The 21,315-nt window shown below is 41.0% G+C and overlaps 1 protein-coding gene across 6 annotated transcripts in view; it reads left to right on the top strand.

The window, feature by feature from the left end:
* Positions 1 to 21,315, top strand: part of edil3a (EGF-like repeats and discoidin I-like domains 3a) — a 243,439-nt gene that overhangs the window by 158,288 nt on the left and 63,836 nt on the right. For all 6 annotated transcript variants that reach the window (XM_072664773.1, XM_072664772.1, XM_072664771.1 and 3 more), the window contains 4 exons: positions 1,447 to 1,628; positions 17,694 to 17,849; positions 19,377 to 19,521; positions 21,056 to 21,240. In XM_072664773.1, coding sequence (XP_072520874.1) covers positions 1,447 to 1,628; positions 17,694 to 17,849; positions 19,377 to 19,521; positions 21,056 to 21,240 — 668 coding nt within the window. The remainder of the gene's footprint in view (positions 1 to 1,446; positions 1,629 to 17,693; positions 17,850 to 19,376; positions 19,522 to 21,055; positions 21,241 to 21,315) is intronic.

Raw genomic sequence — 21,315 nt, 5'->3', positions numbered from 1 at the left:
AGAGGACAGTCGGGCTAAGTGGGGAAGCAGTTGTGACTGGGAGGAAGCACCTTTGGTACTTAGCACTGCTTAACCTGAATACACCACCACCAATCACCAATCTTGAAGGCACTTACAAACACATCCGAACAGGCATGCCACACTGAAAATGAAGGAGCTTTGAATTTGATGAACATGATGATTCAGATGTGTAAGGTGGTTGCAAAATGAATGCAAGGTGTTACATCAAGACAGTTCTTGTCCAAACAAACAAACAAAAGACAGCAATTGTGTGTTTATGGCACAGATCTTATTAATGTGCCACCACTTGACATTTATCATAAACCGTTCTTCTCAGTGTACTAAATAAACTGCATTCATGATATGTTTCTGTGAATCAGTTATCTGCAAGTGTGGTATCATTATATTAATTTGTTCTCACTCTTAGCTCACTGAAGCAAGCAGTTCTGACAAATGTCTGATCAATACCACATTTAAATACACAGACATTCACTACATATCAGTGGATGATTGCGTTTAAATAGTAAAACACAGTATGTTCTCTAGATTGACTTTAACCCCTCTATTCTGTTCTGGTTCAGTTGGCCTGATTTACAAGTTTCCTCTTCAAAACATGTAGTTTGTTAAGTCTGATTATCATCATTAGCTCTAATGACTCCACCCACACAGGGCATCAGAACACAAAACATTTTAACAAGTTAGCTCATTTTCATTAAATGTTGGGTGTTTTGTTTAACATTTGTACTCCCTTGGTGTTCCTGGTCAAAAATGATCGACCATTAGAAATGAATAGGTGAGACTACTGTAAGGGTATAAAACTGGGTTCAGGTGCATGCCTGTTCATCAGATGGACACGGTTGCCTCTCCCACACCCTCATATGCATGCGTAACATGCCTGTACAACGAGTTTGTGGTGTGGATGGAGGTGGATTCAGGCTGGAGGCAGGATAAGTTCAAGAGGAGACTGTTCTTAGAGGAATACCTCGTCCTGCAGTTTGAGATCTTGATACAGTACTGAACTTCAGATTGTTCGGTCCAATTATGAGATTCAGGACTATTGCGGAATGAATTCCCATAGAAATGAATGGGGTGAATTGAACATTGAATATTCATTCTAAAAACAGATTGGTCTGATAGGATTTCCTGGCCATGTCAGGCTTTAAGTACTTATGCCAAAAGTACAGCCTCTAATAGAGGATCCAGTACCACTTGATGGGTACCAGAGCAGTCACGGCACTGCTAATTTTGAAATCCCCAAAACGCAAAAACTATCGTTTAAACATGATGAAAAGATCCATCACAGCATCAGGTGATATTTATGTATTATTATGGACTTATAATGGGCCAGTCATTTTGCTTAACATGAAATGGAGACAGCAGGAGGGTTAACCTTGAACTGACCTCACAGAATGTCTTCAAATGTGCTTGTCTCTGTCTCTTTACCAGAATGTTCCGGTCCTCTTGGCATGGAAGGCGGCATCATCTCCAACCAGCAAATCACTGCCTCCTCCACCCACCGTGCTCTCTTCGGCCTGCAGAAGTGGTACCCCTACTTTGCCCGTCTCAACAAGAAGGGTCTGGTGAACGCCTGGACGGCTGCCGAGAACGACAGATGGCCCTGGATTCAGGTAACAGATGCACCTGGGGAGACTGGGCCTGGACAAAAAGTCCACCGACTCTGAATGAATGTGTAGATAGCTTGAACCCTTGCATCTTAATAATGGAAGCAAACAGGTTAGTTTGGCTTTGTTGCACGAGATGCACATGAAAATGGATTGATGGTCTAAAACTGATTATCTGGTTACAACGGCACCTATTAGCGGGTGGGAACTGCATATTAGTTGCTTTTTGAAGGTGATGTGTTGAAAGTAGGAAAAATGGTCAAGCCTAAGGATCTGAGCCACTTTGACAAGGGCTAAATAGTGATGGCTGGACAACTGAGGATGAGCATCTCCAAAACTGTAGGTCTTGTGTTACAACTGTGCTTAGTTGTAACACAAGTAGTCCAGGGAGGAACAACCAGTGAACCAGTGACCCAATAATCATTGATGTGCTGTGGAGCAAAGGTAAGCCTTTCTGGATGGATGTCTTGGTGCCAGATACCAGAAGATGCCTTTGGAGGTCTTTGCAGTCCATGCCTCAATAGATTTGCACAATATTAGGCATTTTATTGGTACACTTTTTTCCATGTACAGTGTGTTTTTTCCATGCATAATGTCCTCTAGCCCTTTATCAACGGGCACTTTCTGACCACAGCACCGCTGTTGGCTGGATATATGCAGATGGTGGACTATTCTCAACCTTTTGGCGATGCTACTCTGCCTTAGACACTTGTACCCACAACCAACCAGAATGGTCCACCAGCCAACGAATAGCTGGTCAGCAGTGGCCCTGTGGTGATCTCTTTATACTGATGGAGGTTGGCTGAGAAATTGTGTAGCAACAGATGGGCTACAGTCTGCACTGTACATCAAACAGCACAGATTTGGTAGAAAAATGGCCACTGAGTGTAGGTTTTAAGTGAGAATGATCTAATAAACCTATGGTAGTACTTATTGTACATGAAGAACGCCTGATTTCGACATCCTCAACCGGCAAGTGGTGCATTCTTTCAATCGCTTCCTGAGAGCTCAAAAGCTAGCGCAAACAGTGGACCTAGGACACAATAGATACGCTATTTAGAATTCAGACTGGGTCTGTAGAAACTGGTTTAAAGTTGCTGATGCATTGTACATCTTTATACAGGGCTGATTGATGGTGATGTTGTGGAACTGACACAGCAGCATATCAATGCTTTGCCATGAGATTTTTTCTATATACTTTAGTATGCTTTGAAACTATCTGCAGCCAAGTACATTTGATTGATATCCCAGACAATCACTGTGGAGGGAAGTCTCACTCCATTTACTTTCACTTTCACCGACGAGTGGCCCCTGTCAAACTCCTATTCATTCTTTAAACATATCTTTGTAAAGGCAGAGCAGCTCAGCATCCGTCATTTAATGAGCATTCTCAGTATACTCATTTGTCTCAACAGGGCTGCAGAAGACACACTCACCTTTGTGATATGCTTAACTTTGGAGGGAATTGGGCAGTGAAGTACAGTTGTCACATCACCACAGTCTTCTCTCAAACTGTTCAACTGAGAAAATCCCAGTTGATGAAAATCCTAGGAAAAGGCAGCTCGTTGATTTAGATACATTTCTGAGCATTTTGGCTCCAGCATGTTACACTGCGGCCTATCAGAGAGTCTTTTTGTGGTGTGAATGGGTCAGGCATTTTATATGCTCTTTGGCTGGGAAATAAAAGTGAAACAAAAGCCCTAGCAAAACGGGTTAATAGAGCATTGGTCAAGATTCCTGTCCATCATCACAGAGCACAGCTCTAAAATCTGAAATCTAATCATACTACCCAAGTTCTCCACATATTCTTCATGGTGTAGCGGTGGTGTTTGGCCAGAATGGGCATCAAGTTCTCATATCAGAGAGGTGTGATGGTTAGTAATGATTAGCTGCTGTGAGAATTGTCAAGTATATTCCCTGTCTGATAGTTCTTTGTAATGAGCTCCCATAAGATTGTCATTCACTACCTGTGTTAGCTAGTTAGCATGGGCTGCAGCTGACCAGTATTACATACATTTCTCTAAAGAAGGAGGTTCACCCAAAACTTTCTAAGTGATCCAGCAGATTTATCTACTTCACTCACTAGGTTAAGTCACTAAGACAGCGGTTATATACCTGTAGCATCACCAACTCTGTGCCCAACTTCATCCCCTTCACATGTAACAAGTATCTCCATTTTAGAAAAGCACTTCCAATGTTGACTCTTGTTTAGCACGTTTTTGTGTCATGTATATTTTTGGCCACAGTAATGCTTTACAGACTAAAATGTGGGTGGTGAAATTGGGGTTTGGTGTGATGGAGTAACGGGGTGTTGAGGAGATGGGGAGAAGTTATGGGGATAGAGGACATTGAAGTGGAATAATACTAATCAGTGTAAACACAGACAAAGAGCCGGCCCAGGATGTCGATTAATGCTCCTTTAAACACATATTGAAGCTAGACTTGAGTAAAGGACTCCCTACAATGCCCTTTATCCTCTTAAAAATAAAGGTGCTACAAAGGTTTTTTTTTTTAAGATCTATCTATTGGTTCTACGTATAAAGAAAGATTTGTGTTCAAGAGATTTGATGATACAAAGCATTTAAATTGGTAAACAACCTTTACATCTACCTCTGCAAAACCTTTTAAAGGTTTGTGACACAATTCCTTTACAAATACAGTTCTTTATAAAACCAAAAAAGATTTTAAGCACCTTTATTTTTAAGTGCACTTGTGATTAATTCATTTTGGATGCATTTTTATATGGATTCATTATAAGTGCTAAACATTTTTAATGTGTTGAATTATGCATACACTGATACACTGGTCCTGATTGGCCATTTCCTGCATCAGATCTATGCCGGCGCATCCTACTAATTATCACATACACACCTGTTTCTCATTTGTGTAATTGTTAACACACACACACACACACACATACACACACACACACATACATACATACATTCATACCCACACACCCAAATATATACATACACACATACATACATACATACACACAAACGCAAATGACTGCACTCTTTGCGAAGTCATCCATTTATCTCCCACATTCCTGAGCTGTTCATTGTGCATCTTTTCCAGTTCCTCATATGTTTGCTATTCTTGTATTTCATAGACATCCTTGATGTTTTCTATGTCTATTGTCAGCTTTTGGATAACGAGCAGGGCTATGCCTTTGTTAGCGCTGTCTGCTTGTACACTGACCCATGCTGCTTATAACAATGATGAGTTTTAGATGTGTCCAAAAAATAACAAAAACAAATTTAAGGTATGAAATGTAAGTATTATTCAATAAGACACTTTGCTGATGCACAGCATGATGCTGCCTGTTTAGTGCTTGGCGCTTCTGTCTTTAAAAGACAAAGTTCTTATATGGCATCACTTAAAAGAACCTTCTGTAGCACCTTCATTTTTGAAAGCCAATGCCGATTTGCCACAAGTGGCCAGAGTCCGAGAGAGCACTATCGGCTGGGCAGATGCCGTCTGTTAGATAGCAAGATGGTGGCTTGCTTCACATGTATTGGAGGAGACATGTGGTAAGTCCTTACCCTCCTAGTGTCAGGAGCATTGCTAGTGTTAGGGGGAGCTGGCAGAATCTAATTGGGTAGGGGGAAAAAAAAGGGGGGGGGGTTGGCCTTCTGACCAATTATAAAAATGAAAAATAATAATAGGTGTATTTAATACATCAGGAATTTATGGCACACAGCAGTTTTTTTTTAACAAACTAAATGATATAGCACACAAAACTGTTTGACTTCTTAAACTTGCCTTTAAAATTTAATTAACATTTTATAACCTTAGAAATCTGTATGTATTTTTCTGGTACATGCAGTGCACAGGTGATCCACAGGTGATCCACAAAACATTTTTGTTTTTAAGGGTTATCTATGTAATTCATTTGATTGATTAATTTAATTATTATATATTATTGTTATGATTTAGATATTACTTTTAAAACTATTTTAGATCATTATTAAAACATTTTTTAATGAATAAATGATGAGCCCATGATGAAGAGGTAAAAAAATATAATATATAATATATAAACTCTTGACTTTAAAGGGTTAATTATTAAACTCCTAAACAGCTTTTTGTGTTTTAAAGGACCTAAACCTTTGAACACAAACACAAAGTCTCTGACTACCTCTGCAAACCATACCACTTACTCCTCCATCCATATAAAAATTGGCCAATTAGAATTTACTGTCACAGAAAGCAATGCATTTATTTACTTTATATCCATCTAGACAGTCTACAGCAGTTTAGCCCCACCCATTCATATGAAATAGTGTTTCAGCTTGAATTGCGTTTTACGTGAGGTATCACACACAGGGCATCCCATCAGAACAGAGCTCATATTTGCATACATCTATTAAGTCTTGGTGGCAGGTTAACGGTGCCTGTTTGTTTTAAATAGTAGGGTATGGCCCTTTAAAAGTGGCAGGACCACACAGTCTCAATGAGAGTTTTCTTTTCTTTTTATATTTATTTATTATATAAAGACGGAGGGTATCGACTGCGAACACAGTGTAGCTGTTGCTCGCGGCGACAGCGTCAGACTTGGGCAGAAAGAGAGGGGGCAGAAGGAGAAGCTGGGGAAAGGAGTGAGAGCGAGAGGAACATGAAGTGGTGTTTTTAGGGTGTTTGTCTGACTTTAATGATGTCATGTGGGAGCGGGTTCTCAGTGCTTTGGAACAGTGCACTTGGGGGGGGGCTGCAGGGGAATTGGGAGGGGGCTTACTGCAATACGCTCTGGTAATTGCCACATGACCTGATCTTCAACCACAGGAACAGGAAAAGCCGGGGCACTGCGGGTTAAATCAGAAAAAGTGCTTGTGTTGCCTTTTTGTCTGTATTTCTTTGGCTGCTGTTTCTCTCTTTCTCTTTCTTCTGTCTGCTAATCTCTCTCGCTCAGCCCTGCTTTGGGCGGTGTAATACTAAGTAGCAAATAAATCACCCCAACACCTACAGCTGTTAATAATTGATCACAGAAATTGTGTTTATCATTATTTCTGTGTGTGTGTGTGCATGTGTGTGCATGCGTTGGTGAGCGGGATATTTGTGTGCACTGTCTTCATCTTCACATGCGCTTGCTTCGTGACACTCAAGGGAAATTTCTTGTGCCTTGGAGTGGACAATTTCCAGATTATACTTCAGAACATGAGACAATTTATGACTGAAATAGCGATGCTCGCTGGTGTCTAGATGGTTCAGTCACACATACACACACACACACACACACACACAAACACCCCTGGATACAGTGCTGGAAAAAAAAAGATCTGCCCCCTTCTCTCATTGTTTATGTCATATTTAAATGTGTCAGAGAGTCCAATTCATTTTAATATTGCATAAAGACAACACACCATGCAGCTTTTCTGCCATTGCTAATGTTCTAAGACTTCTGTGAACCGCGGTAGGAGCTATTATGCACAAATGGAGAAAAAAAAAATAAGGGTGAACCTTCTCAGGAGTAGCCAGGCGACCACAAACCTACCAAGAGCGTATCAAAGACCCATTCAGGAGGTCAGAAAAGAAGGCAGATAAACATCTAAAGAACTACAGGCCTTACTTACACAAGTTAAAGTCAATGTACATGATTCAACAATAAGAAAGACACTTGGCAAAAACAACATCTGTGGTAGAGTTGCAAGGTGCAGATTATAGCAGACTCACATTTGCCAAAAAACATCTAGATTATTAAAGGTTGGGAAAATATTCTTACTAATGAGTCAAAGGTGGAACTTTTTAAAGGTAACTCCAAATTTTACCACCAAAGCTGGAGCTGGTAGTGTGATGGTCTAGGGCTGTGAAATTACGACTTATCATAATTGATGGAACCATGAATCCTGCTCTCTAGCAGAAAATCTTGACTGAGAATATCCACCCTTTAGTTTGTGACCTAAAGCTCAAGTGCAATTGGGTTATGCAGCAGGACAATGATCCAAAGCACACAAGTGGATTCACCTTTAAGTGGTTTAAAAGGAACAAAAATTAAGGTTTGGGAGTGGCCATGTCAAAGTCCTGACATCAGTAACATTGAGATGCTGTGGCAAGACCTTAAACGGGCCGTCCATGATCCAAACCCCTCAAACGTAGCTGAATTCAATTTTACAAATAAGAGAATAGCACACCCAAAGGTGGCACAACTAGTTATTAGTTATTAGACAGTTTTCAGACCTTTTTACATTGTGATTTTGGTTTTGAATAAATCTGTATCTTCAATAAAGGATCATTTAATTTATTTAAATGTGACAAACAAAAACTGAAGAGATTAAATGCTTAGGGCAAAAGCTTTTCATAGCATTTTATACAGCATAACTGCTATACATGCAGAAGACTGGAGTTCTGACACATTGCTCAGTTCCTCCAGTCATGCCAAGAGACAGGAGATGCGTAAGGTAAAGTAATTAAGCATGATAATTACATTATAGTACTCAAGCAGCAACAATTAGGCCCTTAATAGATACAAGACATTCGGAGTCATTTATTTAATGTCTTTATTGTACTGTCCAATGAATCGCTGTGTTGTTTGATATAATATACTGAGTTATGTTTTGGTTGACATAATTGATTGCGACGCATAAATCTGATTTCTTCCTTTCTTGCTGATGCCGGTTGTAATCCGTGGTGTGTATGCGTGGGCCCATTAATTCCAACCCAATTTGCCAAATGTGGGTCAGGTTAGTAATATAGGCATTATTGAACCAAATCATGAATCTCGCAGCAGCTATTCCTGATATTAATGAAATGAATTTTGCCCTGACGTCACTGTGCAAAGATTTGCCAAGCAGGATAAGCTCACTCTGGCATTTAACAAGGCATTTATAGACTGAGGCTAGTCAGGAACACTTCTTAAAAATAAAGATGCTTCAAATGGTTCTCTTAGCGATGCCATAGAAGAACCACTTTTAATTATTTATAGAACCGTGTTTGTAATGGAGAAGGGAATTAAACTGGTAAAGGACATCTGGTAACTGGGTAATCATTAAAAGTAAATGGGTAAATAGCAAAGCACTTTGTAAGTCACTCTGGATAAGAGCATCTGCTAAATGCCATAAATGTAAATGTAAAAGTATTAGGTGGTAAGTATAAGTTTGCTGGCCAACATGATCAGCGTGTCCAAGCTTGTCGACCAGCATGACTAAGCTGGCTGGGAAGCATGACCAAGCTTCTTGACCAGCATAACCAAGCTTGTCGACCAGCATGGCCAAGCTGGTTGAGCAGCCTGACTAGTTCATCAGTATGACCAGCTTGACCAAACTGGTCAATCAGCTTGGTTAAGCAGATCATGCTGGTCATGCTGATAGAACTCAAATGAAAACACATGTGCTACACTGGTCAGTTAGCCCAACCAGCTTGCCTACCAGCATAAGGTATATCTTTACCTTGGTGACCAGCTTTTCAACCACCTTGAACATCAAGAACCAGCTTAGACCATCTGAATCCAACTACCAGTTCTGGTGTTGCTCAAAAATACTTCTACAAAACCTTGCAATGAACTACTGAATGGAATCATATGTATTTGAATACGAATTTGATCCTGCGTTTGTGGATTTGAAGAAGCCAGGCAAGTTATTTATTTCAGAAAAAATGTTTCTTCCTCCAGCTCCTTGCCACTGTCGCCGTTGGCTTGCTCACTGGGGGTATTTTTCATGTCTTTTTATGTTTGTTTTTTTTTTCTTGTCTTTTACTAATTACTGATTGTAAAAAGCTGCTTTGTGACAACAACAGTTGTAAAAAGCGCAATACAAATAAATCTGACAAATAAATAATGAAAACAACTCATAAGCCTCCTTAAAACGGCTTGAGTAGCTGCCCCAGTTTACCAGTAAATACCTTGTCCTACTTTGTCAGTATGGTAGCCTAAAATGGGTTACATGGCGGTTGTACTGTGATTTATATACATAAGAAACTTAAATAAGGTAAAAGAAGTACACCTAGAGTTTATAATTTTGGAATTAGGAATACTGGTGTTGAGCCAACATTTCTCTTACTGCTAGTCATGTTTGCATTGTTCAGTGGAATATGATAGTAGCATGCTCTGCATTTTTAGCATTTATATGGACACTAGAAGTCTTTCTAAACTGGCATCACCGTTAGCTGGTACACTTGTATTGGATTCTCTGGAACAAAGTTCTCACACTCATCTCAGCTGGGGCAGAACGTCAGAAATCATCCTGGCATTCGCCGTTTCTCCACCTTTCTGACTTTCGAGCTACAAAAACATCCGCGCTCTGCCAGCAGGGCCTCACAGCCAGGATTGAAATGCGTAGTGCTTCAGGCGACCGGTGTAATGCAGGCTTTTTCAAATGACACTGGAGACTAAAGGCAAAAGATAGTAAGTGAAGGGAGTTCATGCCTCACAGGCCCGAGACGGATCGACTCCGTTGACTGAAACACTCACCTGTTATAAACACAAGCTGCTGTTCTGAAGAGAGATTTGAACTGAATGCCACACGTAGCTCAGGACTACAGAAGGCCGGAGCTGATGCTACAGTATGATGTGAACATGATTCAACACAATTACAATAAATTAACGCTTTATTTTGATTGTGTATTAACAGATGTTGTATAGACACGTACCTTGTTTTGAACAGACTTAAGGCTCTCTTTTTAACCCTAGTCTCACAAGCCATCTTCAAAATGTCTGGTGTTTTTCATTGCTTGAAAATATTAGAACCTCCCACTTTAACAGGAAGGGGCACTTTGAGTGACAGACAAAACGTCCAGTCACAGCACTGTTTTCATATGTGTGGGGAAACTCCACTTACATATCTTGCTCTGAAAAGCTCATTACTTATCAGGATTTTTATCAGGGCTGGTTCTAGTGATAACCAATTTAAGCAGTATTTTAGGGCCCGCCGAGCCATTTGCCCCCACAAGCCATTTTCCCCCACTGTTATCAGATTAACATGGGCATGTTGAAACTACACAAAATATATAGACAAAAGTATTGGGACACCTGCTCATTTCATTGTTTCTTCCAAAATCAATATTAGTATTAAAGTATCAGTATTAAAACTGTTGTTAATCCTGCTTTTGTAGTATGAAGTAACTGTCTCTACTGTCCCAGGAAGGCTTTCTTAGATTTTGGAGAATTGCTGTTAGGATTTGGTTGCAAATTAGTGACAAGGTCGTTAGGAAGATCAGGATGTTGGATGATCATCACCCCACCTCATCCCCAGCTTATCCTAAAAGTATTAAAAGAAGTACCAAACAAAATTCTAGTGAACACAGTTCCACTGCTACACAGCTCAATGCTGGGGGGCTTTGTACCTCTCTAGCCCACGCCTGGCATTACAGATGGTGCCAATGGGTTCATGCTCCAGAGAGTCATATTCTTTTTGTAATATGTCTCTACAGGGACTAGACAAGCTGTATACATGTGTGTATTTGCATAGCTGTATCAGCAATGGGTGCCACTTAAAGTAGCTGAATGCATTCACTAGAGGAGGTGTCGACAAACATTTGGATGTATAGTGCATGTTGAGCTGCTAGGGAGCAATGAGTGGGGACGGGCAGCTATAACCCCCCAAGTTATAATCATACACAATTCCATACCCAACAGCCTTTAGGTAACTTTCAGTTTTGAGTATGTGTAAATAAGCTACAGAGGTTCATCTAAATAAAGCCTAACTGAAAGAATCAGCAAAAATGCCACACCATCCATGTAATGTATGCCATTTTCCTTTATACACAAACTTGCAGTAATTCATTATCAGAACAGATGGCTGAAAACAAAACATCCATTAAATATAGAAACTTGCTTTTTTGTTTACACTCCATGACACATCTCTCGCTCTGCCTCTCCCTGGATACATACACACACGCACTTGTATTGACATCATTTGTGGGGCATCTCCATTGACTTCAAACCTGTATTACTGCAACCAACAATGCTATATCTACACCTAACCCAATGCTAACCTTAGTCCACAAACTAATGTGGACCAGCCAAATGTCCCCACAGTGTCAAACAAGCTGAAGGTGTTCCTCATCCTGGGGTATTTGGTTCCCACCACTGGCTAAATACACACAACCCCACTCATACACATGCTAACCAGCGAGAAGGCCAATGCTAATGTGCTGTGTAGGCGTGTACTGTATGCTTTCATGGCTGCCAGCTCGCAGTTCTATGCAGCGTGCTCGACTGAAAATGATCCTGAAAGACACCAGCAGCAACCAGACCTTTGGAGAGGCACCAGAAACCCTCCCAGGGGGGCACATTTCCCTCTGAACAGCAGTGTAGGCTAGCATGCCATCTAAACCGCTTCTGTACCACACTGACAAACGTGGGTATACACAGAGAGTTGAAAACTCACTGGTCTTTTGTCACATTATGGACTTGATGTTTAACCCACGTGAGCCTAAGGTCACCATTCCCATTGCCAAGCGTCAACCTTACAAATTCTCCTGTGGCTGAGTGCATTCAAATCATCAAAGCAATGTTAACCAAAACACTGCAATATTATATACTATTATATAATGTTGCTAGACCATGGAGCACTGTAGTGTTACTAGGATTGAAAAATTTGACCTCACGTCTCTTTATAATCAAGCAGTTAGACAGTTGTGCCACTTACAAGCTGTAAAACTCTATTACATAAAATTGCTATATATACTCTGCTCTAGACAATTATTCTAAGCAACATTATGTAGCATTTTTATGTTAAAATAGCATCTCCACTGAATGTAACTTGGTGGAGCTACATAGGACCGCTTGTGAAATTATGCAACGCTGCATAACCAGAGTCATATCCTGTAATGTTACTGTACTGCATTAGTCCACATACTCCTTTCACTTTGAGTGACATTTCTGTATCTCACAGCTTGTCCAGAAATGCATGTGTAAAGCTGTCCATGAGGTAGAGCTGTATTTACTGCAGTAGATTTAAAGGGAATTAAACTGCCCAGCTCTAGGGGGAGCCCAAGAGTAAACACACTGCCGCAAGCTCATTTAGCCTTTCGATTATTCTTTCACACAAAAATATACTTGACATCACAGCTTTAGCGTAGCCCAGCCATCGGGAGATCATACGTTTCAGTCTTGGTACCACCACAGCACTCCAGATTCAAGATAGAAGGAAGCACCCTCCCCATGTCTGGAAGTATCATGTGATAGAGGACAGGTCTAATCTATGGGTGGGAATTGTCCATGAACAAACTGAGAGGGCGCTGCGTAGAACACCCAAGAAAAATGACACTATTGAGTACCACTATAGAGTGGTTTAGACCACTCCGCCCACCTCTGTATATATGTGTTTGTGTGTGCGTGAGTGTGTGTTTATAGAGTTCCTTACTTTTCCTCCTTGCCAGCACCACGCCCACTCTGCCGCCTCTTCCCCATCTCCCTCAGTGGCTGGAGAATTGAGATGATGATTGCTAAACGACTCTCGCGTGACTGCATGTCAGGCTGATGGACGGCTTCTGGGAGCCGCAGCCGTTTTGTGTCAGTCATCTGCGGCCCAAACAATTTCCACAAAACTGACGAATGTCGTGGCGGCAGATGTTCCCATCGCTCGCCTTCTGCAAGTGTGGATGCATCACTATTAGGTGAACTGACTCCAACATCTGTGGCCATTATGGCCTTGATGCATCACTCCAATTACCATTGCTATGGCCTTTTAGTCACGCCCATCTAATTGGCCTGCCGTTGTTTTGGATTTAGGGAGGCAGTGCCAAAGGACATTTAGATTAATAAGCATACAGGAGGTAAAAACGAGGGGGCTTTTATTTTTTGCGTGAGCAGCTGAAGCAAGCTTGGCAAAGTAGACACTGGCAACAGACACTGTGGACAAACTGTGTCAACTGTGATTGCGGTAATGCAGATTATATCTCTGTCATACTGGTACAATAACAACCTACTGCATGAGGTTCATAATCAACAACTATTAGAAAAACACAATGGCTTATTATCCTCCTGAGGAGGATAGTGTTTTTGGATCATCTCAAATTATTGTATGTGGAAGACTTCTTACCCTTTTTGCCTTCAGGGGGGGAAAAACAAGCCTAAAAAGGACTTTTTGTTATTAAAAAAACAATTAAGGTGATTTAGATGGTTCTTTGAGCAGAGAAGAACCATTTTTGCTTCCATAAAGAACCATGGTTGTAATCCAGAGGTGGGAGTGTGAAAAAGCGTTTTGATGTAAGGGTTATTTATCAAATTTAACGCTTCCTTCTTCATGGACCAAAAGGGGTTTCATCTATTGCATCACTTAAGCTACGTTCACACAGCAGGTGAATTGGCCCAACACTCCTGAACTGACGCACAAGTGCAAAAGAGCACCACTTCCCCTGAAATGAATGTCCATTCACTGCAGTAGATGTGCGGCATTGAGAAGTAAAGGTGTCTAAAATCAGTCCTTGCACTGCTGCTAGCTCTAAACATTTTTCTATTCCATGGCAGTTCATGTAACTGGCAGTGTGACTAACAGTGATCTCGTAGCATGTGACATACTAGCAGACATGTCAAGCCTGCACACCAAAGCTTTAATTGGATTTTTAGAAGGCCCAGGAGGCCCACGGAACGACTAAATAATCCCTGCCACAGCAGATGGAAATGTGTTTGGAGACGTAATGATACGTATTTGTCTCAGGCCCGCATGTTTAGCATCTGTTTGCCGTGTGGTCACGGGCCTTTGATTCATCTCTGACGAGATTGCTCGGATTGAAGAGAAACACCTAGCCGGTGATTTGTGCAGGCCGCGCAAAGCCCCAGAGCCATTGCTCACACCCCGTAAGATTGTGAATTAGCTGTCATCAAGTGCAGCTGACTGTGGAGCTCACACACACACACACACACACACACTCACACACACACTTGCACTTGCTCCTCTCACACAGCCACACTCGTATTTTTCCCCTCAGTGGTAACAAATCTCTTTTCACCCTGGATCATAACTATTACTTTGCCCTTGTTTCATGGCTGTCTGTTTAAAAGCACTACACAGAGCTTTTACCAGTGCCGACATGAGCAGCGAATATACCTGTTGTAACAGTGTTGATTTCAAATGACATTCAACAAGTTAATATATGTGTGTATTATACATCCACTTACCACATATTTATAAGGGATATAAGGCTCTCAATACATCTTAAATATAAAAAAAATAAAACCTCCAAAAAGTCATTTGCAGTCAAACTAATTTTCCTGATTTGCCTTTTCTAGCAATCCTGTAAGCAGTTCTCTCTAGAATTCTTGGTTCTTAGTTTTCCAGAATTAATTCCCAGCTCCCAGCATTAAGCTGTGGAGCAGTGGAACAGTGTTCTCTGGAGTGATGGATGGCTCTCCATCTGCACTTTTGGGATAAGGTGGGGTGGCGATCATCCAATATCCTGACCTCTGCAACCTCCCCTTTTCGCTGAATGCACTCAAATAGCCACAGCAATGCTCCAAAATGTAGCAGAACGCCATTCATGGGCAGAAAAGACAGTAACTCCAACAAAAGCTGAATAAACTCAAGGATAAACTCTCCGATTTCAGAAGAAGCAATAAATGAGCAGGTGTCCCAATACTTTTGGCCATATAGTCTTGCTTTAAGTTATTCAGTCACAACCACTGATGCGGTCTGCAACTTTTAGTTTCCTTTAACGCTGAAGCAGCGCCCTCCTGTGCCACGTCCAACATGAAGCGGATGTTGTTTAATATGTCTTCAAATTTAGTTTGAACAAAGACATCAGCCCAAATATTTATGAGGTCTGTTACCTCGCTATCCCACCACTGAAAACCTGTTTATGAAAAATGTCGAGTCGGATTGCCGTAAAAGTTATATCAATTAATTCGTTCAGTTGTTCAGACTAAGACGCATTGCTGCATATTGGATAGCTATCTAATTTCAATATTTCAATAATTTGGCTCACTTTTACCTGCTGTGTAAACGTAACCTATAAGAACCATTCAAAGCACCTTTATTTTAACAACAGCTTGTTAATTTCTTCTAAATAAGTTCCTTAGTAGCAAAAAAAAATGGTAAGAAGATACTAAATTCTGAGACGTAATAAGGTCACACTGATTTGGGCAACTTTTACCTGCAGTGTGAACGTAGCTTTAGTTTGGTTTGCTCGACTGTTAAAGTGAGTGGTGTCATCATGGCAAGAAGCAAAAAGCTCTCTGTGGCCTTCAGAAAGAAGGCTGTAGATGCTGGGAAAGTATTTAACAAGATCTCAGAACAATCAGAAACCAGCCTATATGATGTTCTATATGGTGTAGTAAAATCTGTTAGACAGCGTTAGTGTACAGTACTAATATGAAAGGAAGTGTGTACTGGTTAATGTTGCATTAGTATAAACTTAACTCATCTGATTCTATGATACTTTAATTGGTGAAAAACATCAAGACATTTAATTCTATCAAAACCGCTAGCTAGACACTGTCATTGTCGTCTAGTTCTACTTCTCCCTCCATTACTTTTTCTGCCACTTAAATAACCCATCACCCCCGGAATCGCAGGTGGCTCTGAGAGAGAGCTTTACCCTAGGCGTGTCCCTGCTAGCTTTGACTGACTGCTCTCACTTACTCTTTGAAGGTAGACTAAATGCCTCAATAGCGTCCCAGGGTCTCCAAGCGTTTTCCATAAGTGAGATGGACGAGATGTGGCGTTTACATGGCATGGGAGTTGTTATCAAAGCCCCATTACTTACGCTTCTGCTGTGTGCTTGAGGATGACTATGTATGTGTTGACTCTGTTTGAAATGAGATGGACTGAGACCACGCTATACAGCAGGATGTGCAAAGCTCTGTGCTCAAGCAAGTCAACACATACATATACATATACATACTATGTACTGCCCAACAAAAGCCAGGGGAATGGCTAGTTTTTCGAGAAGGTTCTAATTTAACTGCATTTTCTGACGCATAAACCTTTTTTCTACTCATGTCAATCATGATTCAGTCGCGACAGTTTAAACCTCCTAATCTACGGATACACGACCATCATATCACTTGCACTTAAATACAACACGTTTATTAAATCAAGCAAATGATTAAAGGTGCCAGAGAATGCATTTATTTAAAATGCAAGAATGGCCACTGCAATACCCAGCAAGCATGTAGTAATGACAAGCAGGATTGAAAAATAGTCATTTGCTCTTATAGCCTTCAGTATAATTGTACACCCAAGAGAAAGTAGCCTGTGAGGGATGACTACACACTAATTGTTAGTGAAGGGGGTGGGGACATGCCCAATATCAAACAGACGGTGTCAGGAGTTAATGGGAAAGGAGCTTTACTTTTGCATATTTAAAACATACTGGATATTATGAAATCAGAACAGCTGACTAAGAAATGATTAAGAAAATTAGCTGTTCTATAAACATACAGAATATACAGAATAGTCAGAGTATTTTGGCTGATATATGTATTTATGGTATTTCACTGTTATAGAACCCAAGTTTACGGTCATGGTTTGACCGTTTTTCCACTGTAAATTTTTTTTTTTTTTTTTACAGTACACGCATAAATAAATAAATAAATGGCGATGGTTTTCCTTTCTGAAGTATTTTGCTCCAGTTTGGTTCAGCTGAGGTAATCCAGTTTGCAGATGATAGAGAGAAGAGATGGTGACAGCTAGCTTTAGCTAGCATTAGCTTTTATCCCACTCAGGGTTTTGAAATTTGAATTTTCATTTGAAGGAGGACAGAACAGTGTTTGAGGGTTTCAAGTACTGAACTCTCATTGTGGTGTTAGTTAATGTATAAGTAACTGAGCACAACTCTATGAAAAGTAGCCTTATCTTTAATGAACACTTTGTTGAGGATAGATAATAATAATGTAAAAGGCTTAGTGTTTTGTGGTTGTGCCACCATGTCTAAAATCTGTATAAATTATTAGTAAACAGTCAGCATTTTTCAGGTAAAAAAAGTCTGTAGACAGGCAGCAAATATACAGGTACGGGACTTAAGGCCACATTTACCTCGTTGCACTAATCGCTGTCTCTCTCTCTATTTCTTTTCTGCCCTTTGGTGAGCCTACGTGAGAAGGTCACCACTGATTACCTCTCTCTCTCTCTCTCTCTCTCTCTCTCTCTCTCTCTCTCTCTCTTTCTCTCCCCTTTCTCTTTCTGTGCCCAGATTAACCTGCAGAGAAGGATGCGGGTCACAGGGCTGATAACCCAGGGGGCCAAGCGCATCGGCAGCCCAGAGTACGTCAAGTCCTACAAAGTGGCCTCCAGCGACGACGGAAAGACCTGGAGGACGTACAAAGTCAAGGGCACGGACGAGGATATGGTGAGATGCCTTTTTAATTAGCGTCCCTGCTAGTCCCCAACTCCACTTCAGACCCTTCCACCCCCCCCCCCCCCAACCCTTGTTTTAATAGCTCTTCAGATTGGATTTTTTATACTGTTTGGGGATGAAGGAGAGCCACGGGGGCCGCTGAGGACATGCAATGCTCCATCATTTTTGACAGAACCCCTCCCTTCGTTTTCGATTACCCGCACTCAATTCCCACTCGTAGCTTTTTTTGTTGTTATTTTTTTTATGATCTCCTCTAATGACTTTGGGTGGAGATGGCTACTCTCTGCTGCATCATTGTCTGCTTTTGTCTAGGATGTCCTTTTTCTTGTCCTGTGTCAGTTTTATTTGTTCGATCGTTGTGTGCTGGGCACTGGGTGAACTTGGATGAAGTTGTTCTTCTCTATGACAGCAAAGTATTGGGAAATATATGTACTGGGAGTATATGAGGTCACACCTTCCTGTCGCATAACAATTTCCATATTAAAGTTAATATCAACAATGAAGACATCAGAACAAATGTGGAAGGTATTGGGAGTAAAAAAGTATTGGGACACCTCTCTTAATCATTAAATTCAGGTGTTTTATTGCCACAGGTGTATTAAGTGAAGCACCAAGCCATGCAGTCTGCCTTTACAGATGTTAGTGAAAGAATGGGTGGTTCTAAAGAGATGTAATTCTGTAATTGGTTGCCAGCGCTGCTACAAGTCAGCTTGTGAAATTTCTTCGCTGATCCTGGGAGTTAAGTTAAGTTGTTGTTAAGTTAAGAATTACAGCAGCTCTGCGTGAGGCTAGATGGACCTACTGAGCTTGTGCACGGCTGCAGAACCCTATTAAAACCAATGTTGTACTCCAGTCCATGTGCCAGTCTGTTGTTTTTTTTTTGTTGTTTTTTTTGACCACATGTGACTCAAATTCACTTATTGCCAGAATGTGTAATGATGATGAAGTACCGCAGCAACAGTCAGAAAGCTAAAGGAATCTCGTCCAAAGTGATGGAGTTTTTAGCAGCCCTGAGCTCCACAGTGCAATTCTGCACAGTGCAATTCTGTGTTCTGTGGAACACTTTAAATGCTGTTAATTCCAAGTAGTAAAGTGCATTTCATCCTGAGATCAATCAGTCGATTGTACTGGCAGACACTCAGCAATCAGTATTGGCCCCAAAAACCTCTATTCCTTGATATTTCATGATCAACTGTGAGTGCCATTATTGAAACGTGGAAATGTTTAGGAACCACAGCAGCTCAGAGTGGGGTCACCAAGTGCTAAGAAGCATAGTGTGGAAAAGTCCTTAATAACTGCAGAGCTCCAAACATGCTGTTAGAGCTGCAAAGGAACCAACAATATCTACAGTGTCGATGCCTGGTGTTTTTAAAAAGGTGCCATCAGGATGGTTCTTATTGCACTGGCAAATTGTTTTTCGCTGTAGCACAGTCCTTAGATCTGTGACCACAGTAATAATTGTGGCATCTTTATAATGAACATTGAAATCTCTTTCTCTCTCTGGCTGACCACATGCAGATCTTCCGGGGAAATGTCGATAACAACACTCCCTCGGCCAACTCATTCACGCCGCCCATTGAGGCCCAGTATGTGAGGATCTACCCACAGGTCTGCCGGAGACACTGCACCCTGCGCATGGAGCTGCTGGGCTGTGAACTCTCAGGTTAGGCTGCATTTATATTTTTTCGGCGGCTTGTTTCTGCAGAAATTACTCCATGGCCCGACCCAGCCTGGCCCGGGCCTCATACCTCGAAAATGAAAACTTTCAGAATAAGGAAAACACTGTGGATGTCTGTGTACAAAGATTTTATTCCAAGTCATTTCTATTGGTCCACTCATTGTGAAGTTTTGACACAATGTAAAAGGCAACTGCCAGATGTATATATAGTGAAAAATGGCAAAAAGAGTTACATGGTTTGTGTAACAGCAATAATATACCCAAATAAACATAAACAGAGCTTTAATGTGTATTATTAATTTTTGCCATGTTAAGTTCCTGCTAAACATGAATGTTTTTACTATTTTGACCATAATTCACCATTTAACCATGATCTTTAACCTTAACTATAGCACTTCAGCCTATATTACTACTATACAATCAGCCTAAGCAACTGGTCAATCATTAAACATTGCATCAAATCATTCAGATTACAGCAATGTTTCATTTGAGGGTAAATCATGCCTCTTCTGAATACCAGGGCTTTATTTGAGGTATTTTTGCTCATAATGATACATCTGTGGATGTTTAATTCCAGCTAAATTATTGAAATGATATATTGTCTGGGCTGTTTTCCAAGCCCACTCTATCCTGCACACACTGCTAACTAGAGGTCTATTCTTTTGTTACATACAGCAACGATTAAAAGTATTAGAAACTATTACACACAATCTCTAGAGCATGGGGTTGCTGATTCTCCTGCTGTAACAGACCTAATAAACCTGGCAATTAACAGGGGAGTTGAATCAGGTGGGCTTGAGCAGAAAAAGCACAAAGCCGTGCAGGAGTCCAGCCCTCCAGAACCAGAATCGTTCAGCTGCAAAAATGACAAAAATGACAATATCCAATGGTAATTAGGTTTATTAGAAAAATGTTCAAACCTTCAGGCTGGTAAAGTTCTCAAAGGTTTAAGAGAACTCTTTCGAACATGCAGTCAAGTGTCACCATCAACAAACCCCTAGCCTGTCCAGGTATTTGATGTGTTTCAATCTCAAGCACACCTGACGCAACTAATCAAGCCCTTAGTTTGCCACTTGCTTTGCAAATGTGTCTTTTTATGAGGGGTTCTGTTTGAAAGGTTGAATCATTCTAAGACTACAGTCATCCTTAAAAGTGGCAGTTTGTTTGACTGGTTTAGTGCAAACAGCTACATACAAAGTAGACAAACTGTAGAAAATCATACAACCTTTCCAAGCTGATGGTTGAGGCTGAGGGATGTAATATTCTTGAGAGCAGAATTAGATCACTTGGCTAATAACGCAAAATGTTTTAGACCTGAATGCCCAATTAACCAAGCTGCATGCACTTGACCCCAAGAGTGACCGTTTGCTTCTTGCACAGAGCCACATGATTACCCTTTAGAATGTAGTAAAATGACTGCAACACCTCCTGAAGTGTGAGTCCATTTCTGTGCTTGACATTCAGCTTCTCACAATACAGTTGAGACCCTAAGCTAATTATAAGCTGTTTAACTCTGCAGGATGCTCCGAACCACTGGGGATGAAATCCGGCCACATTCAGGACTACCAGATCACAGCATCCAGCATTTTCCGAACACTCAACATGGACATGTTCACCTGGGAGCCTGGCAAAGCTCGACTGGACAAGCAGGGCAAGGTCAACGCCTGGACAGCTGGACACAGTGATCAGTCCCAGTGGCTACAGGTATCGTCACCGCTTCCTATTACGCATCATTCCTTCAGCTCTGTATGACTGGCAGCCCATTAGTACCCTTGGATG

This window comes from Salminus brasiliensis, chromosome 20 (genome assembly GCF_030463535.1).
Source record: "Salminus brasiliensis chromosome 20, fSalBra1.hap2, whole genome shotgun sequence".
Taxonomy (NCBI): domain Eukaryota; kingdom Metazoa; phylum Chordata; class Actinopteri; order Characiformes; family Bryconidae; genus Salminus; species Salminus brasiliensis.
This window is presented reverse-complemented; position numbering and strand designations above follow the sequence as displayed.